At 45.7% G+C, this 27,866-nt stretch overlaps 2 protein-coding genes across 3 annotated transcripts in view; one reads left to right on the top strand and one right to left on the bottom strand.

Annotated features, from left to right (window-relative positions):
• Nucleotides 1-7,817, bottom strand: part of htt (huntingtin) — a 184,187-nt gene extending 176,370 nt beyond the window's left edge. Inside the window, exons 1-6 of one of the 2 annotated variants that reach the window (XM_075677006.1) lie at nucleotides 7,570-7,817; nucleotides 5,713-5,796; nucleotides 2,869-2,989; nucleotides 2,133-2,272; nucleotides 1,723-1,864; nucleotides 1,006-1,147 (exon numbers count right to left, since the gene is read on the bottom strand). In XM_075677006.1, the coding sequence (XP_075533121.1) occupies nucleotides 1,006-1,147; nucleotides 1,723-1,864; nucleotides 2,133-2,272; nucleotides 2,869-2,989; nucleotides 5,713-5,796; nucleotides 7,570-7,655 (715 nt within the window). In that variant the 5' untranslated portion in view covers nucleotides 7,656-7,817. Of the gene's footprint in view, nucleotides 1-1,005; nucleotides 1,148-1,722; nucleotides 1,865-2,132; nucleotides 2,273-2,868; nucleotides 2,990-5,712; nucleotides 5,797-7,569 lie in introns of those variants that run through there. The other variant, XM_075677007.1, reaches the window with a different exon arrangement.
• Nucleotides 7,818-22,693: 14,876 nt separating this feature from the next.
• Nucleotides 22,694-27,866, top strand: part of LOC142566390 (oxytocin-neurophysin 1-like) — a 70,521-nt gene continuing 65,348 nt past the window's right edge. The window contains exon 1 of the mRNA XM_075677359.1: nucleotides 22,694-22,860. Coding sequence (XP_075533474.1) covers nucleotides 22,837-22,860 — 24 coding nt within the window. The 5' untranslated portion in view covers nucleotides 22,694-22,836. The remainder of the gene's footprint in view (nucleotides 22,861-27,866) is intronic.

The raw sequence follows: 27,866 nt of genomic DNA, 5'->3' as shown, positions 1-27,866 counted from the left end.
TGCAATACATAGTCAATTACCATTGTATTTATGGTGAAAGAACCGCACCTATTCACTCATTTACTTTCAGTGCCACTGATGTACCCGGTACGTTTCTGTGTTTCTGTCCTGCCATGTTACTGGCACATCCCTTACGTTCTCTGCTGTCTCCCCTCAGATACGAAGAGTGCATTTTCCCTTAACTATCTTTTTTTTTTTTTTTCAGAGACAATAAACTGATGCTGGGGGTGTGTCACCTCCGAGAAAACCCAACACTGAAAGGGTTAACTACACTTAAAAGCAATGGTCATAGGGCCTACACACCAACACACTTATCTTACCTTACTAAGTACCAAGGGCATATTGGCCTTGGCAATGTATCTTGGGGGTCATTTTCCACGAGTTTATGCGGTCGCCAGAGGGCATAGCATTTGCACATTGTCCAAGACAGTTTACCTTTACTTTTTACTATGGCCTTGTTCTTTAAATTTATTATTTCGGCTTATAGCAGGTATTCAACAGACCTTTCATTCATATTAAAAACTAGTTTTCTTGAAATAAAACCGATGCTACATTCACTTCAGAGTGATCAGACTCTGAGCGACCAGACTGACACAAAACACAAACGTGAGTCTTGGTTTCATGTGCTCAGAGAGCCTCAATCCATCCGGCCTCACATTTATTCACATTTATAAGTTCATATAGTATGTACAGATGGCTTGCTTCAATTTCCCAATGACAGTGAGGTGCCCAAAACATACAGTTAAAATGTTTATTAGTGATTGTAGTCAATTACCGCACCTCACCTATCCTCTCATGTTTGCTACCACTGATGCTATGGCTATGAAGTCAGCATGTTTTTATTTCAAAAAGCCTATTTTGAAACATTACTGTTTAAGTCTTTGTCGAAACCTAAAGTAAAGCCAGTGCCTTCTATGAAAGACTTCTGAGCAGTTATATGAAACAAGCTAGAAGGAGAGATGGTCACAAGAAGATAAACTGAGGCACGAAACCGAATGGACATACTGAAGAGGTCGTTGAGAAGCCACAACAGGAAGACATTTGGCTTTCGAGACCACTGGCATACGGTTACAAGGGATAGGGCTGCACAACGGCGAACCAATGCTGAGGGACAAGACAGGTTGGGCAGGAATGTTCGTAGCAGCATCTGTACAGAAAACAATACAGTACTTAAAACACTAGCAAATTGGTTTACCTGCATTGACATACAAGACTTAAATTCAACTGAGCATGTCTGAATGGAATTAGACGACTCACAATGTCTCAAATGAAGAAGGCAATCACTTTACAAATGCAAAAAAAAAAGAAAAAAAGAAAAATGCAGGAATTCAGGCAGTAACCATCCTTACCAGAAGATGTAACACTTTCAGTTATGATTCATAACAATCACTGACACATAATATCCTTCCTTGGCAATAGCAACTGAAAAAGTGTGCACATAAGAACCTGTATTATGGTGTTTCAAGCCACATAAAACAAAATGTATAAAAGCTGAAAGAAAACAAATCATTATTTTGTAATGAAGAAATGAAACTTTTCCTACCTCAAAATTTACAGCTTAAATAAATGTTGAGGGAAGAAATTCCTTCTAACAGATTTGGAAGGAATGTCTTCCCTTAATAAAGTTTTTGGCTGCAGGCATGAGTCTATTAAAACATGACTGAACTATACTATGTCGCCTGGTTACTGATATCCTGTCCATGATGAATTCACACTACCAACCTTGATGTCGTTGTCGTTGGTGAATTGCCCAAGCATTGGCATGGCTCGAACAACAGTGTTTGTCAAGGCCTCCTGCACACTCTCCTCTTCGGAACGCTGGCTTATGCGCACAAAGCAAGGTATCAAGTTCACCGTGTATGCCCTGAGTAGACAAAAAAAGAGCACACAAAAAGCAATCAGAAAACACTTTTATGGTATAACTACTTAAATTTGAATGACATGCAGTTTTCCGTGTTTTTGCAACACTATAATGTTACAAACACATTTAACCTGATAAAAACAACTTAATGGTCATAAAAAAAAAGTAAGATGACTGTTTCATTGCAACAAAAAGACTATGCGAGCAAAACACTGCAATGCAGACACTTTGACAATGACGCAGCAACACTATGGTACAACTGGATCCTTGCCTGCATTTTTGTGTCTTGATTAAATGGCACAAGTCTCCAAATTTGCCGAGGGCCACACGTAAGCTTCGACCTGGGCCGTTTTTCTTTATTTCCTTGTACAGCTCAGCCTGTAACCGTCCTAGGTGAGAGTCTAGAAGAGTCTGAAATATGAAACAAGGCCGCTATAATGATATAGTCAATACTTTTGTGGCAATGTGGATAAACTGTCAGGATTAGTTTCTAGAAGCTGAAAGCACAACAAAGCATAAGATATTGGTAGCAGAAAGATCTGTGAAAATGGATACATTCTAACGAAAACAATGCAAGGTGGCCATGAAATTGAATACCCTTGACTAAAATATCTACTACACCAGAATTAAATGTATTTCAAGCAAACAGCTGGCATCATATTAGCAGATTACAACAAATGCCAGTGTCACCTGAATGCAATGTGTCACAACCTAACAAAAAAAAAAAAAAAGTTTACACCCCCCCCACTACAACCAAGTTCTGCACCATGTGCATAACTTTTCTTTGTACACTGGTATTCAAGAGCAAGTCTCGAAGACGCAAGAAAACACATCACAGAGCTCAACTTGGAACCTTTGGCAACCGTATGAGGAGGTGTCTTGAAGAGACAAAAACACAGCAGTACTTGCAGCAAATCAAGCAACCTTAATAGTTAGTCAAAATGTGCCACAGTTTTTGCCACAAAATGATATAAATTCAGATGTATAAATGTTTAATACAGGCTCACCTTGATGGTTCGATTCAAACATTCATCTGCCACCATGCGCACATCACTGTCTTCATCATCACAGCAGAAAAAAAAACTTTCCACAGAAATGCCCAGAAGCTTAGGAAAATCTGAGTAAGTCCTGAAAATGGCCCCACCAAGAGCAGAGAGTAAATGGTTTCATCTGTAAAGGTACTCACCCGACACTGCCAACAGGCTTTTATTAAGCACTGTGTAGCAGTATATATTTCTATTTGTATCTCATGAGAATATCTTGTTCATCTTCAGCAAGAGCTCTGAGCCGAAACCAAACTGCTTACTTGGTTATAAAACTCTGAAGCCACAGTCACAGTTGGCGCCATAAAAGCTGAATGCAATGTAAAACAGGCCACTAAAGTATGAAAATAAAATAATAAAAAATAAGATGAAAAAAGGAACCCTTACCTACTATTCAGTACTGCTACGTCATCCAAGTTATAAAAATTAGGTTTCAGTAGTGATGTACACATAAGGCATCAACATTTGTCAACTATAAATTGGAGATCCGTAAGTGGAAAGTTGCACATAGGCACTTATTAAAAAAAAAAGAAGCCTTTGCACAGTGGCATTGTCGTAACACTGCATAATAGGTAACTCTGTATCATGACAGTGCAATTACCTCTGAGTGATGAGGCAATATTTTCACTTATTCACCTTACATTCTTTTTTTTTTGTATTGACCTCATGCCAAGTGAAAAATTCCCACACAACTTGTTAATTAACCAGGCTGATGTGTCCCTTGAACATTTCAACACTACTGGTTCCTAAAGCAGCTTAGAGATGTACTTTTTCCAGGAAACACACATATGTAAAACTTATTACAACAGGACCACCCATAAGGCTACAGGTGCTTATGAAATCTTTTTTTCAGAACATCAATATGGCATAAATTCTGCCTAAGACATCCTAGCAATGAACGAGAAGGATCAGATGAACTAAGGAGCTCAAATCAACAGGCAATAAAACAAAAAGATCTACAGGAAGATAATCTTCAATTAAATTATTAAAAGTAACGGTAGAATGAGGGTTAAATTTAAAGTAACGTACATTTTATTAATTGATTAAAACAGAGCATATAAAGCTTTACTGGACATCTGCCTACTTCTATTTTTAAGCACTATGCGACACCTTCAAAGTTTGGATATTCCCCATCAGCTGCTATGGCTGTGAGCAGTGCTGACTAATACTCCCAGGGCTAACTGAGCTACAGCAGCCATTGCGGCAGCTCAATTGCTAGAGCACTGCATGCATCATGTGAAGGTCAAGGGTTTCGATCTCACAGTCAACAAAATTTGTTCTTCGTTCCACTTTCATTTCCCTTCCACCTCTTTAAGAAGGTGTGCAAATTTAAGCCTCATCGACATATATTACAGTTCAGTTACGTTTCACTGTGTAAAGATCAATAATGTAGGTTAGGCTGTATTGCTCCAGGACACATATATTTAGGTATTTTTATTTTCCCCAAACCATTGAAGACTGAAATAATAATTTATCTGTGGAACTGGTGAAATACAAACATCTTGACTCATTTTATAAACTCTAGTCTCGTGCAATTAAAAGCCTTAGTGGCATTGCAGACCTGTTTAAATAAAGAACAGTTCCTTCTCCCCTATACTTTCTCTGGTTACAAATTATTACTGACAATAAAAAATCGACATCAACAGGATAAACCCCTGTATTCTTTTTTTTTAAGCAAAATACTGCAGACCTTTCATTAAGGCCCAAGCAGAAAAGCGCATTTCTGGGGTTCAAGTAGTCAACAAGAAACAACAAGACACAAAGGTCACTACCCTCTTAACCATTCTGTCACACTGAAAGGGGGCTCATGTCACACCTTGCATATGCAATAGGCCCACAAAATCAGCAGTGCTCGATAGCACAGGTCAGACGCAAGGCAATAAGCATGCCACCCCTTCCATGCGACAGTGTCATTTGTGAGCAAGGAACTAGAAAATAGTGTTTAGCCCTCCGTGAAGCCTCCATACAGGAGCCCCATATTGAACTGAAAAATACTTAAGTGGAAGCCCTGCCTAAGACCAAATAGAACAATTTCAGACCATAACACCTATGGGCACTTAGCACAAAAAGGAAATAAAAAGGGGCAGGGAGCCTTGTCCCTGTCCCCCTTATTATTTACTTTTCGCGCTAAGTGGCCATAGGCTTTATGGTTTGAAATTGTTCAGTATGAACCGACTAGCCCAGCAACACATATTACTAAGACCCACTATTTCTGATATTTTCATCAACTATATGGGAAACAAAAATGCTTTTAAATAGACTTTCAACGTACTGAATGGAAGAAGAGCAAGAGTGGCAGAAAGATTTTGTTTGATTGCTAGTAGGAACGAAAATATTATATTCTTTTCAATTATCCCAATATTAAATATTTTGAAAAGTCTGTCAAAAAGAGGTGTTAGCATTCCAAAAAAAATGCACACTTAAATTTTGAAAGGTTGACTCCTGTCAATACCACAATAAGAAAAGTTATTTTCTTGTTTAAGACAGTCTATCTCCAGCAGTCTGGGAGAAAAAATAAACAGCTGAAAGTAAAATTTCAATTTACAAATACTGCAAATTGCACTTTATTGACTAATGTGATACTGTGTTTAGTTTCACACATGTGTCAGTCTTCCATTTTACAAACTATTACTGAAGGCCCAATTTATAACAATACTTTATCACAGTAGAAGTATACTTTTTGTTTGATTTAATAAATTCCGCTTAAGTAGACGCACTGGTTTCAACTGAGAGTATTTGCTCAAGAAAGTTCTTAATGAAGAGATCATCAAGATGCGCTACTGAAAGAACAGTGGAAAGAGCATGTACCGTATGCTTGAAGTGCAAATAACATCTGCAATGTTGGTACAGTGTATAATCTTCTCCTTTTTAGATGGCACTGTTTCTTTTTTTCTGAAAAAAATTAAGAGCTGTTTTAGTATGATTATGTCTCATCATGCCCGATATCACAGTCTTGGAAGTCTGCTTGTAGATAAAAACCTAGGTTTAATATAGGTGCTTTGCAAGTCTGAAGAGTATATATTTACCTGCAAACATGCTCCTCCAACAACAATGTGGTAAGTCCCTACAAATGCACCATTAACCGGCAATTTATTGGAACTTCATTAGGTGCAAGGTGTAGGCTTGTACTCAGTATGACCTTTGACTTGAATCTGAGGCTGGAGCTCACTTTATGAAGCAGTAGAGGCATTAGAGGTGATACCTTCGCAACCTTATAGTTATATATCACTTTTGCCTGTTTGCTATTGCAAGGTACTATACATCACACTGCATTCTTACATCACACTGCATTCTTACAACACACACACACACACACACACACACACACACACACACACACACACACACACACACACACACACACACACACACACACACACAACCCAGCCACTACTGTTACACTGTAATACACAGTGCAACTGAATATGGAAAGTCTTCTTATACATGGCACTTTGAGCAATATCAAGGACACCCACTAGACACAAAAGAGAAACAAGGAAGTGTGCCATATCTAGTGTCACTTCCTTGTTTTCTATGAAATTAAACACTAGTAGAAACATACATTTCGGGCACAGCAAATTTACAGAAATAAAGACCACAGCCAAGCTGCTTGTTTTGCACTTCATAGTTTCTAGAATGTGTTTTTGAACTAACTTTTTACCGTAACGAAAAATGCAGCAACCAGCGTAAAAGCAAGTCTTTCATAAAAATGTTATGGATAACAGAAAAAAAAAAGAAAGACGACCAAAGCATATATATTACTCTAACAGTTTTAAGTTAACATCGAAGTGCTCAGCAAGTGAAAGTACAAACATGAGTTAATGTGTAGCATGTATGCAGCCACTAATTGATGTTATATCACCACTATGGTAGCATTGAATTATCTCACACAACAGCGGAATGATACACATATAAATGACTATGCTAATGAAATAAACATGACGCTTAGACGAACACTGTGCCACCTCATGTGACACGCTGAGTCCCTCCTTGTGGCAGATGCTATAATGCATATGGCGGCAAAGGGAACAAGAAACGAACAGATCATCAAAAAAATCCGTTAATGCTGGCCTTTCAAAGGGCAAGTTAGTTAACGTACAAAAACTAACAAGGTCAGCATCCTTCATTGATTAGTCCGTCTATATGGGAGATGCACGTAGTGCAGTAATTCCCGCCATTACAAGATATTCCGCGTTATTATTCAGTAAACGAGGGGCTTATCGCTGGCAACAAACACGCAATGCTCATCGTGCAAAATATCAGTAAAGATTGTGAAACGTCTGTAATGTTTAGAAAACAACAGTTGCCATTCCATTTGTCTTATGGCGTGACAACACTGCTTGCATTACAGAGGCCACAATATTCGAATTTTATGCTGGCATGTGCTATTCGGCAGATTGATGTCATTTACGATCGGACACTGTCAAAATTCTGTCACCATCAATCAAATGGCATCTTTTATAGTGTGAGCTTTGCAGAATAATAAGGTGGATCCCGAGAAATGCATCGGCGCCCAGCTATCAGCTGGAACGAGAAGCCAGAGGCGTAGTAGCCCATGTCGCTCAGTGAGCGATCTCTTCGCACTAAAACAAACAGCTCGTGAGCGCTCACAGCCACATTCAACGTGTACAATCACAGGTTTAAGCAGATATAATAATGTCTTACTTAAGCAGCGGCTCTTCACCTCCTGCAGACGGTTGGACTACTTTTAAGGCTTCGAAGGACTTTATTAATTTTTCTATAGAAGCCATAGCACTAGTAAAAGCTACATTAATAAAACCTACGTCTCCGCAAAACTGGCATACCAGCTGGTCGAACTAAACAGCGGTAAAATAAATAAATCAAGAATATCACCGCTTCTGCTACTCCCCGTAACTCGTCGCCATCTTGCTTCGCGAACAACAGCGGCGTCACCTACGGAAGAATGCGTCCGAAACGCAGTCCAAATTTTTCAACGTTTTCTTCCCTCTGAAAAAAATAAAAATAACATCTACTTAAACATATTTAAAGCTATAGTACAAAGATATTTATACTACTGCCAAGATATGTGCGCAAGACAGCGAGAACGCGCTAATCGAAATCGAAACTAGCAAGCTGGGTGCGTTTTTCCTTTCTTTTTTTCTTCTATTTAACGCGTCACAGAGGCTGAACATCTCTGCCATACTTAAAAGATGTTCTGTTAGTACATTCAGTCAGTGAAGAACTTTATTGAAGTCCTGAGGAGTTTCAAGCCGTTGGAGATCCCACGCGGGGAACTCCTCCGGCCGAAACCGTAGGCGACGCCCAAGTCGGGAAGGGAACGTGGTGACGCCTAAAGCCCCTTCATCCACGCGCCACCGCCGCTCCTCCATACCAAGCCCCTCCATACACGGCGGAAACGTGTATGGAGGGGCTTTAGTGACGCCATTGGTGTTCTGTGGTGACGCTCCGCCAGTTCTTGGGCCCTCTGGACGGCCTTGAGTTGGTGTTAGAGATCCGGGCTTTTGAGGGCTTCTTCCCATTCGGGCTCACTGGAGAGAGGGCCCTTTGGTAACACGGGGTAACACGGTACATTGCCATAGCATGTGCGAGAGTGAGCAATAAAGTTCTGGGCAGTCTGGGCAATTTGCCGGGATTTCTGAGTCGTAGTGGCTTAGTAGGCCTCGTGACGGATACGAGTCCGTTTGTAGCATTCGAAACGCGGCCGCCTGCGCGCGTTCGAGTTTGGCGTGTGGGAGCGGGAATTTGGTTCTGCCTTTCCGATAGTGGGAAGTGATTTCTTGGTAAGTGAGCAGCAGGTCATTAACCTGAATGTCCAGCCTCTCGGAGGCCGTGGGACCGTCGCGGCGGGCAAGCTCTCGCGCATGGTTGTGGGCTGTTTCATTGAGGTTCTTAGTACATTAAGATGGATAATTGAAGAAGTTAGCTGGGATTCATTGTTTCGACGCAGCGCGGAATGAAATTCAGAAGAGTAGAATTTTGGGCCATTTGCTGACACATTTTGAGTACGGTGGAGCACTGTGTACAGTGCCTTTCGCCAATCTTTTTGAGGCCATGTGACATTTTATGCATATAAGGTGTGACAGTTACCCTCTTATCCTCGCCGTCCTGTGTAGCTACTTTCTTTTTGTTATTTAAGCCTCTCAAAACGTTTTTTCGTACTCAAATACTCAGAATGAAAGGAACAAAAAGTAATGCTATCTTCGGCTGGTCGTTTCTGAGCACTATGGAGCGCTCTCGCGAGCGGCGTTGTCTTCGGCTGGTTGAAAGAGGGTGCGCGCCCTGCGGTCGGCTGGTTCTTCTCGATTGCTCTCCTATATCTTGGAGCGCTATGAGGCGCTCCGAGCCCTGTCGTCGGAGCAGTCATCGAGATTGAAACGTCATCGCAGCGCCGCGTCGCTGCTGTCGGCGACGGTCCACCGTAACCTTGGCAACCTAGGCCACTGCATGCTGGCGTCTCGACGAACGTTCGTCCCGCCGGCACGTCCGCCGGTTTTTCCGGCAGCTCTAGGAGCTTTGGATAGGCGAAACATCGGACGTTGGCAGTAGTCACGTGGCTTCGCATCAGCTATTTCCTCCTCCGAGAGCGAGTCGCACGTTCGGCTTGCGTGCTTGTCCCCTACCTTTGAGCTCGGGAAACGATCGATCTACCCGACTCTGCTTCGGGGCATACAGGCGACCAGTCGAAGATACCACAAGATTGACAGGAAACGGGAACACATCACCAGCACTGGATTGAAACACGCAAGAGGGCCCTGCATATTGGAATACATTGAACAAGTTTGGCGATTCTGGTGATTCTGTCGAAGGGGGTGAGGGGGGGGGGGACGCCCGCGGTGTGAGGTTCGAACCCGTACGCTGGCTGTAATCGTTGTTCGAATGCCAATTAGACAATTTTACTTCCATACTAAAGCCCGCTCCCAGCTGCAGGTTTGTCTAAAGCCCCTCCATACACGTTTCCGCCGACCAGGTTCTGAAGAAAGCGGCGGTGGCGCGTGGATGCAGGGGCTTTAGGTTTGTCAAGACTTTTTAAAAAGGAATAATGTACACGGGACTCGCAGTAAGGCATGTGAGATACGTACTGTGAGATATCGCAATTCATAATGATCCATGGGGGCAGCCTTTATTCTCTGTTGCCTTTCTAACACATATAGTGGAAATCCTCTGCAGCGAACGCCTTTAAAGCGAAATGACCTGTATAACGAAGCACTGATTAGGTCCCGGCCGAACTCTTATTCTTTCACATGTATTATGAACGCCTCTGCAATGAAGGCCACTACAACGAATTTGCCTGTACAACGAAGGAATTCAGGCATCCCCGACAGCTGATTTGTTGCTTTACAGCGAACTCCACGTAGTGGTACGTGCCGACACCGCCTTTCGAAGGCGTCACTAAGGTGACGGCTTGCGCTAACGCCGTGCCAGCCACGCAATTGAAGAGAGTGCAGATGTCAGGATCGAATAGTTCTGCTGCACGGCTCCAGGAATCGCTTAACTCAAACGTTGCAATTGTTTCAGCGCATCAGCGGGTGCGACAGCGGACGAATACGTCGCAGTTGATGACGACTTGATGTAATCGTAACTGTCGACCCACGACATCTTCCAAGCCAGCTAGGAAAGGACGCGAATGTCAACCGAGGCGACAGCGATGAAGATCCTGTAAACGAACCAATGATTTTGACGGCAAGAGAGGCGAGTGTTTAGCCGCGGGGCATATTCTGAGCCTCGGTGCAATAAGGTTGGCTTCAGTCGCGCATTCTGTCATTTGCAGAAAAAGATCTGCGACTTGTTTCATCTTTTCAATTGACGTTAAAGTGTTGTTTGCTTGAACGTGCTTAGCGTGCTTTAGTGCGAGTGGTACGGTGCGCGACATTTACAACGAATTAAGTGGCCTGTATAACGAAGAATTTCGGAGGTCACGAGCACTTCTTTAAAAAGGCGTTTTCCTGTATTGTGTTTAATAAATATAAACCAGCTGTTCACTTATTAAAAAATTAATTATGGGGTTTTACGTGCCAAAACTACTTTCTGAGTATGAGGCACGCCGTAGTAGAGGACTCCGGAAATTTTGGCCACCTGGGGTTCTTTAACGGGCACCTATACACGGGTGTTTCCGCCTCCATCGAAATGCGGCCGGGATTCGAACCCGCGCCCTCTTGCTCAGCCGCCCAACACCATGGCGTTAGGGTGCCGCGACCCGTTGTGGTTGCTCAGCGGCTATGCATAGTCGCTGAGCAACCACTACGGCTCGTTCGCTTATTTGTATCATATATAAAACCTTGATAAAATTTTGAAGAGTGGTGGTGCCAATTAAAAGATTGTTAAATCAATATAAGGCAAATATATGCTGTGTTAGTAAGCCATTTTAATTCTTATAAAATTACTTTGAATGTATAGTCCTTTAAACTTCTGTTAAAGCCTGTGGCAGCGCTCAGCGCGCTTGATATTGTCTTCTTTAGGCACCAGTAAATATATTTTACCGATAGATTAGACTTAACAAATTTTCAGCATAAACGCACATCAGATGTCTCATTATTTGTTTCATGTTTCATTATTTATTACGTATTTATGCTCTTACCTTATTCATGCATGCACGAATTTTTCGTTTGCTGTAATAACATGTCTTATCTTCCTGTTGTAAGGATCAACAGGAGGCCTCGCCCTTACAGTCTTTGACTATGAGACCTCCTTCTGTGTATATTTCATGCGTAATGTTCTTATATTATATATGCAATAAATTTACTTATATTATATATGCAATAAATTTCAAAGATAATAATACTATTAACACTGAAACTCAGTGTTTCACTGATTATATTTGCGTTCACAAATGTGGACATCGTGAACCAATTAACCCAAAAGAAGGTGTCAGACGCGCGGAAATAGTTAATTCAAGCTCTTTGGAATTCTCGTCTCGCAACTATATATAGGTGAAAAAGAGAGAAAGTGAGAAAAGGGCATTCTGTTGTCGCCGAGTTGAAGAAGGAACATTTTCTGAAGAGCGCATAGAGATAGGCGCCACACCGCAGTGGGTTTAGGTGCGGGTTTCTACTGTGAGCTTTTATTATTGCCTGATAAAGCTCCCAGCTTAGCAAGTTCACTTGTTGTTAACATTTTCATGCAGCAGTCTTTCATCACTATCGCATTGTAAACATAAAAAAAAAAAAAGCTGTAGCGTATAGCGTGAGTGAGTAATCTAGTGACTGAGTTACGTATGCACAGCCATGCCTCATGCATGACGCCGGCATTACTTCGCGTATATGCCTCATGATAGAGTTGCCATCTGGTCTTTGTTTTTTCTTTGGACCAGGAAGAGGAGAAGTCAGGTACACCCAGGCGACAAAGCACAACAAAGCAGCCCACGCTGTCAGCGTGATCAACGGCCAGGGAGAAGAGGCAGCAGCGGCTTCAGTGAACACTCTGGACATATACTATGAGGAAGAAATGGCGAGAGCCCTGGCGGCTACGACGGGCAAGCGAGAGGAAGAGCACATCACAGTCATCACAGATCGACTCGCAAGCAGCACGCAGAGATTACCAAAAGAGCCACATTTCCGAACAAGCCCTGATCATCCTCGAGAATCTGGACAATTCTCAATAAGTATACATTGTCTGGGCCCCGGGACACAAGTCCCTGGCGGGTAATCAACGCCGCTACCCGAGATCACATTCTACGGGCTATCCCACCGAGCTCACGAGCACCGGCAGACCCACACGATGACGTCCCGAAAAGATACACCGACATCCTGAGCCACTACAGATTGGGTAGGAGGACCTACCCACCCCCTCATCCCAAGCTGACCAGAGAAGAGGCAGTGATGTTCCGTAAACTACAGACCAACACATTCCCGCACGGCACCCTTGCTGCACGTACGCCATGTATCCTACGAGCAACACTTAACAAATACGCTTCTCCTTGGCGCCCAATACCCTCTACCACATGGTATGGGAGTGTGGATACAACCAATCGACAGCACACATGACCGTACCAAGCGTCGAGCAGTGGGAGGCACAGCTGACAAACCCGAGCCCTGAAGACCAGCGTCGTTTGGTGAGCAGGGCCAAGTTATCTGAAGCCCACGGCATCCTGAACTGCGGACGCCGCCCATTTCGGACGATCCCACCGTCAGCTCATTTATACAAATAAAGTTTATTCCTCCTCCTCCTCCTCCTCCTCCTGTCTCACAGTGCCGGCTGCCGGTTCTGCCCCCTCACCGGCAAATCATTTTCCGATTTTCTGGTTCTCCTTAAATCGGCACATTATAAGCTACATCGCAAGCGCGCTGTCGGGAGTTACATAGAAGACACCTGATTTGTAGCAAGTGGATTAATTCTTAATTTGTTTAACATTTCACCGTCCTCTTAGCCGAAGTTACAAGAGCATGAACTGTGCATTCTTTTCTGAACTTTTTCCTAAGTTCAAGCGCTTACGACACACACACACACACACACACACACACACACACACACACACACACACACACACACACACACACACACACACACACACACACACACACACACACACACACACACACACACACACACACACACACACACACACACACGCGCGCGCGCGCGCGCACGCACACGAAACGAAACTCCACGCAACAGCAGACCTGGTTGTCGACATCCACTTTTGAAAGCACTGCCTTTACGTCGCACTGCGTCCCAGTTTTCGAGTGAGGGTCGATGCTTTGGAGCAGCTTCCGAAAGACTTTCAAGACAGCTCCACCATCAGGAGTGGTCATAAGAAATTGCACGATCTCGGTCCTTGATACCTTGGACCGCCAAGATCTTAGAGCCATGCTTAATATTTCTCTTTGTCTCTCACCAATCATTAATGCGATTAGCATTTATTGGGTAGTTCAGGTCCTTTCAGGGGACTATCTATCTATCTAGTCTGTGTATAACCATTTGCCCGCCAACTTGTGTCACTGGATATAGTCCATAGCCTAATGGGCACAGCATCGGCTGTGCTGAGAGGACAGGGTTCGAAAGCGACCATCGGACCGACTTGGGTGACTGGGTTTACACGTGCCACTGGGTATATGCCACTCTTCAGTGAGCTTGTGTAAGCCCCGCTGCCATCAGCTCCAGTCCGAAAGCGAGGCCCGCGGCAGAGAACGAAGCCATTTCCGGAACCTTCAATAAACTGGAGACGGTCTCACCGAACTCACCGTCTCCACATTGGTGACCACGGATGTCGGCGGCATAGCGTTCCTGCCTGAAGGCTCAGCGGTGAGCAGCACCCTCGAGCAACCGCCGCTCACAGAGTTGTGGCCGTGAAGCCCGACCACCTGGCTCTAAAGCTGGAGGTCGCATTCTACCTCCGCCAACTTGGGTGACTGGGTATACGTGCCACTGGGTATGTGACGCTCTCCTTTCTTTTATTGACGTGATATAAGGACATGTTGGCGCACAACTATGGTGTCAATTACTCCTTGGCTCTTGAATACGTGGCATATACACAAAATGCAGTTGCAACATAAGCGTACCTATCGGGGAGGGGGGCACTTGCCCCCCCCCCCAACACCCTTATTGTCAGAAGTGTGTGTGGGGGGGGGGAGGGGGGCAAAGTAGGCCAAGTGCCCTCCTACTTTTGAAAGTGGCACTGTTGGCTGCACACTGGCAAATACAGCAAAGCATCAGCTCAGGCCAAGTCTAACCTAACCATCTGTGACAACATAAAATCAGCGTTGCTTTTGATAATTTACTGGTTTGTAATATTCAGTGTTGCCATTTTAGCAATTTCATCGCTTGATTTAGCGGCTTTGTTTTCTGTTTAGCGCTAAATTGCTTGCTATTTAGCGACTGGGGATTTTTTAGCAGCTTGAATGAACACTTGGCGACATTTTAGCTACTTGGAAGGCAGGAAAGTTGCGTCAGAAATGTCCTTGTAAACGCACTTTATTATTCAAAACCTACATGTAAGCGGCCGTGACTTGCTGTACGACGCACAGGCTCCGTGCATGATGAAGCAACGGTTGCCTTCATTGTGGTATGTATAGTGTTCACACTGTTGTGCTTCACAACAGAGTGGCCATCACAGACTTCACATAGCGCTCACAAAAAGAGATGTTAATTAACGAAAAGTAAGCCATCCGCCCAAGCGAAGCAATTCCTACAAAGGAAACCCATACGGTTTCCTCGAAAGAAAAGACCTCGCAGTTGAAGAAAAATTCGTCTTGTCACCTTGCGAGTTTCCGCAGAACTATTGCGTCAAAAATTTATGTTGTTTTCATTCTTTATAAAATTGATTTCACTGGGTGAAAATGCTGCGGCTACTTCGGTATACTAGATGCGATCGATTGGTGGACGTTCGCAAGCGTAGGAGTAAATGAATTGACCAAAACCAATTGGAATAAATTTTATGTTCCTCTTTAGAACACAGCGGGTGAATAACACCAACCGGCTGCATAGAAAGGCGTAGATATCAGAGCGCCTGCACTCCTTCACGTTGAGGAGGTTCGGGCTAACGTGCCCGGCCCCGGCTAGCTAAGGTCCAAGGAGACACGCAGCTCGTCCTCACTCCGCAGCGCACGCAAAGGGGCGCCGCGGCGGGTTCGTTGACTCACCGGCAGGTCGCATAGGGCCGACTCCCGCCGTGGTACAAACGAATGGGGGTTCATTCCTGTGATAGCGCCACGCTGTGTTGTGACGTCATCGCGGTCTTGAAAGAACCATGATTCCGTGCTGCGTTATCACGCCTCTCGGGCCTATATATATTCCTGCGTACTGTTCAATAAACTTTCTTCGTTCGTCGTCCATGTCTGGCGTCAGTCATATCAATTCCCTGTTATGTACTACAGGGAATTGCAGCGTTATACGTGCAGTTATACAGGGAACACAGCGAGTTACGGCACTGGGGTGGCAGTCGCGGACTACGGGTGACAGCTCCCGGGAAATGCGCTCCGCCACACAGGCTCTTAGTGGTAGGTTCGCCACACACCATAGGGGCCCCCTTGCTCAGAGGGGCGCGGGACCAAGTGCACGTCCGACAGCCAACAGCACCGATAGTCGGGCGAAGGCCCCCCGCGTACCTCGGATGCTGAAGGAGAGAGGGGATCCGCTCCTCGGGCACTGCTCGTATGTACGCGCGGCGCACGGCGTGAGCCGCGCGCGCAAGCAGCAGGCTCCGCGTCTCGCCGGCGCGCCAGGCGGGCGGGAAGAAAGTACGCCATCCAAAATCAGGCTGGCATGGCGTGTCCCCAGCGATGTCGCGTGCGAACGGCCCAAATCGCGCGTGAACCGGAGACGGGGCTCCAAGGGGTCCCCCGTAACGTTAATCTGAACAAATCGCTTCCATTTCTCAATGCTTTCGGACCAATCAATAGTTCACGGCGAAGAATTGAGCAGCAGCTTTTATCGCCTATGACGGCTGCGTATATTCGCTTCCAGGAGAGAGGGAAATAAATGTATTATAAGAAAAAAGCTCGGACGTCGGACTTTCAAGGTGCGAATATGCAGACCTGGCATGTTCAGGTGATCTAGGCGTATCTGCAGGACGTTGATTGTGGAAAGGAGGTAACCTACATGTTTTCTTCCCTTTGGACTCTGTTCCCGTTAAATTTAAGCGCTGAAAGCTGCGTCGCTTCTCAGAGCTTGTTTCGTCAAAAATGTAGCTGGTTACATGTAATTGGTTATTGAGGAAAGTAATAATTAAGCTACAAAATTACCGAAATCGCCCATTAGATATTCCCTTAAGGTTACTATAGACTATCTTATGTTAGCTTTAAGTATATATGCATCACGGCATCAGCAGTAGCTACATGGACCCATTAATGTTTGTGTACCACAGCTCTAAAGGTTATTTGCTTATACAATACCCATTTTAATACTTCATATAGCCACTAATAAGTTTCTAATGAATATGCGCAATGTGGAATTCATAAAGAGCATACGTCTCAAAATTTATGTCGCCTTCCTGCTGACAGAACTATATAATTAAGCAGTAAAACTCTGCTTTTGGAGAGTCGGTTCATAGCTACTCAAAGGGCGCAGCGCGACTGCGACGGGAACAAACACAAACCACGTCATTAAGCGCTGACTAACAACTGGTTTTATTTGCTCCGAAACCGGCCTATTTATGCGCAAAGGATTGCCATGTAACACCAGAGTTAACAAAGATATGGTCACATCTGATGAACCAAAAAACAAGATACCGCAAACGATCAAGAACATATTGCTAAGTCCACAGAAACCAGCGCTTGTGACGTGGTTTGAGTTTCTTTGAGTCGCGCATGCGCCTTTTGAACACATAATTAAGCTCCGATTTTTGTTGATTGCCTTATATGCGAGAGACTGAAAGAAGCGGTGTGCTCGTCCTTCACTGCTCATTTTTGGTCGCAACGGTCAAAGAGGTGTGGCCGAGGGTGGTCTATATTTCGTGACGTGCCCGCTGTGCGCACCTAAAGATAGTAATACTTGGAGATGCGGGAGAGGAGCGCGCTATGTATTGCGCACGGTCATTGTGCGCTGTGGTGAAAGACTGCGTCGTGAACTTTTCATGCTTTTATGCGAGCGAGAGAGCGTCGTTTCCTTTTTTATCGCTTCCGGACGAACCGTGCCGCTCCCCGCGTGCATATTTCAGGCGGCAATATTTCTCCCCTCGGAAACCGGCCGTGGCAGCACACTGTCGAGCTCACGCGTGTTTTCCGTGTGGCCGAAATAAGCAAAAATGTCTAGCTAGGCATGCCATCGGAGCTGCACGCACGAACACACACTTGGACGCATGCTCAGGCAAGTTAAACAACATGATCATTCTTTCTTCGGTTTTAATATTGAATTGAATTCGGGAGTCTTGCGCGCCAAAACCACGATTGGTTATAGGGCACGTCGTAGGGGGGACTCCGGATTAATTTTGACCACGAAAAGATCTTTAACGTGCCCTCAGTGCACGGGTGATCTTGATATAAAGGGCGAGACTAGTAAGGAATCACATGATAACCAGAAAGAACACGGATACTCCCTTTTGAAATACGTTGTCAGTTTCTGTTCCCACTTTGCTGGCTCTTAAAAAAGAATTTAATTATGGGGTTTTACGTGCCAAAACCTGTTCCTGATTATGAGGCACGCCGTAGTGGAGGACACCGGAAATTTTGACCACCTGGGGTTCTTTAGCGTGCAGCTGAATCTAAGTACGCGGGTGTTTTCGCCCCAATCGGAATGCGGTCGCCGGGATTCGATCCCGCGACCTCGTGCTCAGCAGTCCAACACCGCAGCCACTGAGCAACCACGGCGGGTTTTGCTGGCTCTTGACTAACTTGAAGCAACGCTACGGTATATGGAATAAGCACAGGATTGGCGTTTATTCATGTGCGTATGACTCGTTAGCTCGATTTACAACAAAAAAGAAATAAGGACTGCAGGATCACAGAAACAACTTCAGATCCGCCGCGGTGGCTGCATTTGGATGGGGTTAAATGGAAAAACGCCCGTGTCCCGCGCATCGGGGGCACGTTAAAGATCCCTTGGTGGTCAAAATTAATCCGGAGTCCCCCACTACGGCGTGCCTCATAATCAAATCATAATTTTGGCACGTAAAACTCCCGAATTCAACTCAGAAAAAAACTTCAATTTGTTCCTGTACTTTTCATGTCTCCTTCCTTACGTTCCCGAGCTCTTGTCGATGCCTCGTCCTCGCTTTTCATGCCTAACACATTTTCTTGGGGAATTCTCTAGCAGCGATTGAGAGCGACAGAAGATATACTTCCCGTGAACGCAGGATCGTAGCAGGTCATTTCTATACGGCAGCGCTGCGTACGGTAACACGTATACTTGGCCAGTTCGCCACTGCGTACGACCCCAGTGGTTGACAATGACTATAAATTTTGGCCACATGTCACTCGACGAGATAACCAGCAGCATACCGCATTTTTTTTGTTAGAATAATATATCTGCAAATTTTCTTTTTTTTTTCACATCAGCAGGTAGGAAATGACAGGTGGTCCCTGGACGCCCGACGATCGTTTAGAATATTGTGATGCATTAACCTCACTGAATAGACTAGCTCGACATATATATGCGAGGTCGTCGACGACTTCTCAGTCTTAATGGCTCTCTTATTGCACATATAAAGCAGATCTCGTATGACGTGAGTGTGTGTCTTAATTCTTTAATTTTGTTGTCTTTCCGACGTGGCAAGTACAAGTAGTACGCCAAAAGACTTCTCATGCCAGACATCTAGGTTCGAACAACAGGCAGGTGAGTGCAAAAGTGTTTAGGTACAACTCTGGGCGCTATGACGCAGTCGAGTCTTTTTTACCTCTACGTTACTGTTCGTCATAAATACTTCTGTACCGAACAGCCTCTCTTCTATATGCAACAATAAAGCGACATGCCATAGAACTGACAGTTGCGTATAGAAAAAGTTGCCTTCAAGACTGGTGCGACAAAGCACGCGTTCCTGTTGTCTATGTCAGCACACCTAAAAAACAGAAGTAACGACATCTGGGCGACTTAATGCACTTGCACCTAGAAATGGCGCAAAACAATGACATGAGGCAGAAAGGAGTGCTGTGCATCTCCTGTCTTTTCTTTTTTTTTCGTGCTGTTTGTTTCAAAAGTGGGTTTTGGGGTTCCGTCCCCTAGGAACCTGTATATATTTTCTCGGTTACCTTACATAAACTATAAAATTCAAGGTAAAATAGAAAACATCGCTTATACACAGCATGTAGCTCACCTTATACAATGCTGGGGATCAAACTACCAGGGCTCGCTGACAGTGCGTTATCTGTACGAAGTCCTGCTGTACTTTGTAATTTGTAGTCTGTCATTATTTTTAACCATTCCTTTTATCTTCTATATCATGAAAAAAGCATCCGGTTTGAGCCAAAATACCAACGTCTCCTAAACATGCACTAAAAAAGGAAGTCAGCTGTCTGACCAGTCTGACCAGTGACCAGTGCTGTGCAATTATTATTTTAAATCTTTTTTTTAAAGACGGCTTTTCTTTGCCTTCTATGACCGAGGTGAAACGAGGGCGGGAGAGGAAAAAGCGCGTCCTCTTCTTTTTGGCCTCTGTAAACCACAGAGCTCCTCCATAAGAATCGTTAAGCGTGAGCAGTGATGGAGTAGGACTTTATTGTGACACAGCCGCACAAACGGTTGAAAAAATACATCTTTCATGTACTCACATCAACAAGTTATAGTGCTGTCTGTGCAATGTCGCCGATAAGAGACAACAACAACCGATAAAGGTCGTCGTCCTCTACGTGCCCGAATATCATTCTTGGGAAAGGAATCCTGGGACTCGAAGCACCGTTCAGTCGATGTCTTTCGCCACCACCATCCCGAATTTAACAAGTATACATTTTAAAGTGCCACACCTGAGCTCGCCTTCAGTAAATATGCTGCTTAGAGTAGACACTTTCCAGCATCATGGTTGCTCAAATTGCGCTTGTGTTGGCAACGTACAAGGAGAGCAGCAAGCCAAAGAGACATTTTACTGTGTCTGCGCTACCGGGATATTAATATCTGCACTTGTAGCAATGCTGTATGGCCAGTAAAACAAAACAAAAAAAGTGCGAGAAACTTTAGACAGGGACGCACACACGGTGATGATGTGAATTCCTTCGGCACGCAGCTGCACTATTTCGAAGTTCCGAAACATGGCTTCGGCAGTCGTCGACAGGTACTCATCGCAGATAATAAACTGCCTAGTTCCAGGGTCACGGTGCTGAGCCTGATTTAATATTCGGAATTTCAAAAAAGAAAAAAAAAGCATCTAGTTCACGCTTGTGTACTCCACCGTACCTTGCATGCTGATGCGACTGGGAGTCCGAAGTGGAATGTACTTTGATCGCGGAGGAGTGAGGGAACGTGGGGCTGGGCCCGATATCCAGGAGGTTTTATAAGAAAGTTTATATTGCATATTGACAAGGAAATTCATAGTACAGGAAAAGTTCATGAAGTTGTAGCAGCCGATCACGCCTGCCGTCCGTCGCTCTTTTTTATCCCCTGCGTGGTCGTTGTTCATTCGCCTCCCCCAATCCGGCGTCAGGAGACCGATGAACTCAGGTCCCACGAATCCGGAGGTTCGTTGCTCTTTCCCTCCGAAGTGAGTTTTCTCGGAAACACACGCACATCACTGGGCGCAAACAGGGGATGTGGGATCGTACACTGACTCCGTCTCCGGCGTGGACGTGCCAATTATTGCGGCTGACAGGTGATGGACCATATCCTTGCGCTGACCGCGTCTCCGGCGTGGAAGTGCCAATTCGGGCGGCTGACAGGTGAAGGACCGTATCCTTGCTAATTGCCCAAAGCTCTCCTGACCGAGGTACTCCACTGCTGGCCATAAATCATCCGTTTTGTGAACCATTCTGACGAGGCCGTTGGCACGTTCCCCATACTCGCGCTATAGCCGTGATCGGAGGTTGTCGCGGGGGGAACGGCCGATCATAACGATGCTTTGACTCTCTCCGCTCTTAAAAGTGTGCGTTCAAACGCACGGGGCATAGGTACACTTACGTATATTGAAATATAAACCACCGAAACAAGTTATTCGAGTTCTCCAGCTCAAATACCTAGCCTAACAAATGCCATATACCTAACCACTGCGGTGGCTCAGTGTCCATGGCGTTCAGACGCTGAGCACTATAGGTCACAGGTTTGCTACCTGATTAAAACAAGTTGGCGGGCTAGTTGGTTAGAATCCATGATAGAGTGCATAAGCGCGACTGAACGAGGACGTAGCAAGAAACAGATACACAGAGAAGCGCTGTCTCTGTGTATCTGTTTCTTGATACGTCCTCGTTCAGTCGCGCTTATACACTCTATCATGGATTCGCTGCCTGACCGAAGTAGCAGCATTCAGGTAGGGCTGGAAAGCAAGAACGCTCGTGTGCACCTTTGGGGGCACGTTAAAGAACCAGACAGGGTCACAATTAATGCGGGGACCCGCCTCCCAACGAACGTGTCTATAATAATAAGACTGTGAGTTTTGGACGTAAAAAAAACACCTAATTTAAACCTAATTTTGTCCAACATTTCCGAGCAAAGCTTGAAATCAATGAGAACGCCGCAGAAAGAACTCGCCATTCGGATGAATGTATACCGAGTACACATTCAGCATCCGCACGCACCAACTAAGCTTTGAGGGAAGTGTGAATAAAAGACGGGGAACGAGATAGAGGCGTCGGTGGGCGCAGCACATTTCGTCAGTAGCAGCGCGCTGCGGGGCTCTATTTGCGCTCCACTATTTATTTATTTAAAAAGGGTGGGGGGAGGGGTGAAAGGGAAGCGCTGCTTCCCACAACATTCGTTCTCCTGCCGAGTCTTCATACGCGAACAGCGCGCGAAGGCGGCGAAGCTGGCCGCAACAGAAGAAGGGAAAAGATCGCAACACTTCGGGTAGCGAAATCGAAGTGCTGAATTCCATTTGGCGATAAAACTCAACGAGAGGCGAAACACACTCGCACTGAGATGTGTGGCGAAGAAGAAAGAAAAGAAAAAAAGAATAGGAAAGGAGGTAGAGGTATGGAGTCCTGTGGCGCCATTTGCAGTGAAAACGCTCGCTGTCCTAATCCGAGGACCCCGAACCGCGCGCTCAGTGGGGGATAAACGGTGCGAAATGCCGCGGCAAACAAATCAATCATCTAAGAAGCATGGCCAACGTGCGTCCGCCGAGTGGGAGGGCGCATTCAATTTTTCACTGCGACGGTTCGTGAACTAAAGAGACTAGTAACTTAGTTGTCAGCAGTCGTGAACAAGAAAAAAAAATAAAGACACGGAGAAGAACAACAATAAAAAACAACGCCGTTGCGTCTTAAGGAGGGCGGGGGCTGTGTGCGTTCCTTGTGCGCTTGTCACTCGCACGGGGTCCGATTCAGTCGTCCTCGGCTGATGGATGCTCCCGATGGGATTTGCGGCCGAGGCGGCCTATAAAGGTGGCGACACCAACAGCGCGGGCCTCCTGAAAAGGAACGTCCTCAGTTCGTGAGGGGACGCATGGAACGACGTCGCTACCCAAAGGTAAGTGGTCCGCGGCTATCGTGCAGAGTGGAAAGGAACGCGAGCGCGCAAGTGGCCACATGACGTCATCGGGCGGCCATCGTGGCAGCTAATTGTTTCGCCGTAACGCTGAGCAGCCGCTGATACGATCTCGATCGACCGAGGTGGGTCTTCACCGCAAGAATCAGGAAACGACGACGAATTCGGGCATCGTGATGATGAAAAAAGAAAGTAGAAAATATTGTATTTACTTCATTCATTGGTACATGTTGTGACTCTTATCCGAGTCTCGAGCGGTTCTGATTAACACGGGGGCCAGGACGGCCTTAAAGAACCCCTTGCGGTCTTGTGGTCGTCGACGTCTTCTTGGGGAGCCTGTGGAAGTGCTTAGTGCTTTCGTCAGGTTCCGCCGTTGAGCTCCTGATCTTCGTCCTCCCCTTTGGATCATCTCGGGCAATAAAAGAGGTGACGCTGTTTCGGAGAAGAGGGCAATTAAGTCGACACGGAGACGCCCGCTTGAACGCTTCTCACACTTGACAGGTCGATCATATGGGGGCCAAGACGGCCTTAATTACCCCTTGCGGTCTTGTGGATCGTTGACGTCGTCTTGGGGAGCCTGTGGAAGTATTAGTGCTTTCGTCAGGCTCTGCCATCGACGAGCTCCTGCCTTTCGGATTTTCTTCCCTTCATCCATCCCTTTGTTTCAGCTCGGGGAATAAAAGGGGTGACGCTGTTTCGGAGAAGACGGCAATTATGTCGACATGGAAACGCCCGCTTGCACGCCACTGACACTTGACAGGTCGATGTCCAGGCTTACCGTAACAGCCTTTCCTGGGACAAGGCAAATAATCTTGTCGTGGGAACGTACGCCTGAATGTCTCTCACACTTGACAGGTGTTATGATCGATCATAACACCACCAAACAACGACGGTGTTAGGCAATGTGTCATACAAGGCCATCGCGTTTGAAGCCACTGAGCGCAAGTTAGTAGTACCCATTAGTTAGGACTGGGCGAGCTTGCTGATCGATTAATGATTTGATTGCAATTAATATTTAGCAGATTACTCGGTCCGAGTCAAGTGGGCCAACGGAACCAAGCGCGGTTTATTCTAAATTGGTTTGAGCTATAGCACAAGGGTTGTTTCCATGCTGAATCTATGCTTGAATTGAATTCTGGAATTTTACGTGCCAAAACCACGATTTGATTATGAGGCACGCCGTGGTGGGGGTCTACGGATTAATTTTGACCACCAGTGGATCTTTAACGTGCCCTCAATGCACGGGACACGGGCGTTCTTGCATTTCGTCCCCATCTAAATGCGGCCGCCGCGGCCGAGATTTGATCCAGCACCCTCGTGCTTAGCAGCGCAACACTATAGCCGCGAAGCCATGGTGCCGACTGAAGTTATACTCACATCATATAGTAGTGTGGTCTTATTTACGCTACATTTACTCGCTCACAGCAGTCCTTAAAAATGCAACGATGATAAATGCAAGTCTGAAGTGCTACCAATGAAAGGCCGAGAGGGTTGTCAGGTGTACACTCCACCTCCCCTAAAGAGTCAATCTTAAATGTGCTGTGTTAATGTGGACATAAAGATGAGGATGATGTACTAACAACGGCTGTCTTACTTATAATGCATCTTTCGTTCTTTTATTTTTTAAAGCGTCGTGCATGTAGATCAACAAAACTAATCGTTCAAGAGTCATTCGATTACGGTTATGATTTGTCGTATTAAACAATATAAATTAACGACCAAGACACCCCTTCTGGTGATGATTATTTGAGTAGCGTTAGCAATCGCACAGAATATGTTAGGTCATCAGCGGCGTTACAAACAGAACCCATTGCCCAGTTCGTCAGCTGAATTTTGCACTTGAAGTAGTTCGTGTAGACCATGTTGGGTTTTTTGTGGTGAAGACATGTTTGGTATTGTCTATTGAGGCCTCGCGGTGTATCAAATCACAACATCGATCGATTTCATATAGGGGCCCGTACTGGCGATTTGCATCTGTCAAGAGGGACAGCTGTAAACGTCAAACATGTGTAGATACCAGTGTCGTCGCGTCTTTTCTTTAGACAGGTATCTGGACCATTTCTATCCAGATACCTGGTCAGTCCGGACGTTGACTTGCATACCGCAGTGGGTTAGTAACCACTGCAACACAACGCTGTGATGCAGTTCGCAGGCTTTTGTGCATAAGCGTCTGATGTCCATGACGAATTGTTCCTGCGTGCGTGGCGGCTTCAGGGACATGCAGGGCCGCTCTTGAGTCGGTGAAAATGACGCAAGACTTAGCTCTCTGGTCTGTGATGTAAATGAAAGCTACCGGCAGTGCAGCTATAGTTCAGTGTTTGCAGCTTAAGTGCGAGGATTGAGATTCGCAGAGATGGTAACACTCGCGCCGGAATCCACACACCAATGACAAATAATGTAGGCGTAACGGAGCCATCAACGTAAGTAATACTTTGAGTCCTGTATATAGCTGGTGTTAATATGCTTTAGATCAAAATATCTCAGCGCTTGCCTAGGAGTATTTCTCTTGCTCTTGAACCCAGGCTCTGAAGTGACAATTGACCATGAATGAAATTTACACGGTGGCTCCGTCGGGATAGAAGGGCTTTGATAATTCGCCGGAAGCAAGCTCCGAACGACATGACCACTCCCTGTATCAAGCGAATGACCCGGCCCTTTGGCAACAAATTGCGTATGAACTCGACGAAACTCATGCTACGGAAGCACTGGAACCGATAGGCGTCTGCTTTCTGCAAGAGTTCCTAAACTTCATGTGTTTTTCAATAGACGGAGGAACACCCTCAAGGCTTTTGCTTGCGTACTAGCGAACCCTTTTTATGTGAGCTTGGGAAATGCTCTGCAGCAAGAGGAGAGTTTCACAGGGAGCCGTATACATGGGTACCAGAACATTCACGGTGTAGCCACCAGTGTTGCTTGATAGCATACGGAAGATGCTCGCCTATGATCCAAGTATTTCCATTAATATTCGACCATGAGGTGTCCACGTTATTAGTCTGTCGATTAATAGCAAGAGCAGTCACATTTGCTCAAATGGAGCGGTGAGTAAATCCATGAGCGAGTTGCCTGACGTTTTTTTTTCCCTTGGTATAATTTTGCACATTTGAAGCTACACTATTTGCTGACCGGCTGGAATCGAACTACAAACAGCCGGCGACGTCAAGGAATCAGTCGTCAACCAGACGTTCAGCGACATGTAGTAGCGGTTGCGAGCGTTAGTCATTTTTTGTCTTCCACCTTCACTTACTCGACTCTCAAAGGCACCCGCCGTGGTTACTCAGTGGCTACGGTGTCGGGCTGCTGAGCACGAGGTCGCGGGATCGAATCCCGGCCACGGCGGCCGCATTTCGATGGGGGCGAAGTGCGAAAACACCCGTGTGCTTAGATTTAGGTGCACGTTAAGGAACCCCAGGTGGTCGAACTTTCCGGAGTCCTCCACTACGGCGTGCCTCATAATGAGAAAGTGGTTTTGGCACGTAAAACCCCCTAATTAAATTTTTTTTACTCTCAAAGGCCGTGGTGAGAGTCGAATTTTGGCGAATGTTATGCTCAGATCGCAACTCACTAAGCAAATATATCGCATCCGCTTATCATCTGGGCCTACCTTAACTGTTAGTTCTGAACCGGTGCTCTCGGCGTCCGCTGGTGTGGGTGATGCTGCGAACCACCCCCAGTGCTCAGCAGTCAACAGATGACACAGGGATCTGAGAGCGCCGAAAACTGTCATTAGAGCTCATGTAGTTCTGTCCAAGTTGAGAGGCTCAACAAGACATTTCTGCGTAGTTTCTTAACTGGCTGAGCCGGGAGGGAGGCGGATACTTCTTATGGCCAAACCATACGTACGCTTGCGGACGCGCGCAAGCTCGCGTCTACGCGCCTTGTGCCTGCCGCGCCTCGCAAGGAATGGCGGTTTGCCTCTACACAGCGCGCGTATAGTGCCTACAGAATATTGGCGGCGAGGACTTACGGAGTCGCCATCTGTCGGAAGCGCCTCGCTTGCGTAGTATGAGGGATAACGCGGCGCGCTCCTCATAGGTTTGGATGTCGGCGCTCAATAAAAACACCATGCGGGAGCCCTCCTGGAGACTTCTGTAAGTACTCTCAAGACGACAGAAGTTCTTTACTGTCCAAGTAATGGTATTGGGCAAACAGAAAGCCTAGAATGGTTCGCTGACACTATCTCTTTACCGAAAACATACAGTGAACGCCCACTGCGCGCGGTCGCCTCGGTGGAGTTCCCTGAACCGGTTTCTTGCGTTAAAGGCAGGCAATCGCTGAGGTCAAACTGTGTGAAATATGCTCTTATGTCTGTATAACCGAATGGAGCCTAACAGAATGAAGCTTCAATGCGGCGATCGCACGCGTTCGCAGCGACCGACTGCGCGTCTGCATGCATGTCCGGGCACAATGTTTCGTTTTCGCCGCGAGCGCGTTTCCGCACCATGCCGTGAGCTTTAGGCCGAAGCATATGAGCATTTGACAGTACACTAGCAACCATTGTTGCGTGGACGCAATCAGAGCCGTTCAAAAATAATTTCATCATAGCTAGTCCCTAGTTATAATGAAATTATAATGAAATTAGACGCCTACGGCTACTTGTGATGTTCCATCGCGACGATTCAATCTTTTTTTTTCGTTTCTTCTAAAATTTTTCACATTTCAATATCATTATTTCTCAAGTTGCATCGCTCTGTATGTTTATCGGTCTTCTCAGCGAGCAATTTCCCGCTGCTGCTTTTTCTTAATCCAGTATACATTCATTGTTTGGTGCTAACACTAATATGAGCATATGCCAGGCCTTTTATTAACGTGCTTCTTACCATTACCATTCCATTCCAGTGAACTTGCCAGTGTCTAGCATCAACAAGTTCACAGATCAAAGCTTCATGGCATAAGCAGGGCAGCGCGCGCGGGCGAGCGTCTCAGTGCGCGCTTTCTGTTACTCAATGAACATTGCAGCCCCGACGCCGTAGCATAAATCTTCCTGGCGG

The sequence above is a fragment of the Dermacentor variabilis genome, unplaced genomic scaffold (assembly GCF_050947875.1).
Source record: "Dermacentor variabilis isolate Ectoservices unplaced genomic scaffold, ASM5094787v1 scaffold_12, whole genome shotgun sequence".
NCBI classification, from domain to species: Eukaryota; Metazoa; Arthropoda; class Arachnida; order Ixodida; family Ixodidae; genus Dermacentor; species Dermacentor variabilis.
Note: the sequence above shows the minus strand (reverse complement) of the source record. Positions and strands in the feature narration are given on the sequence as shown.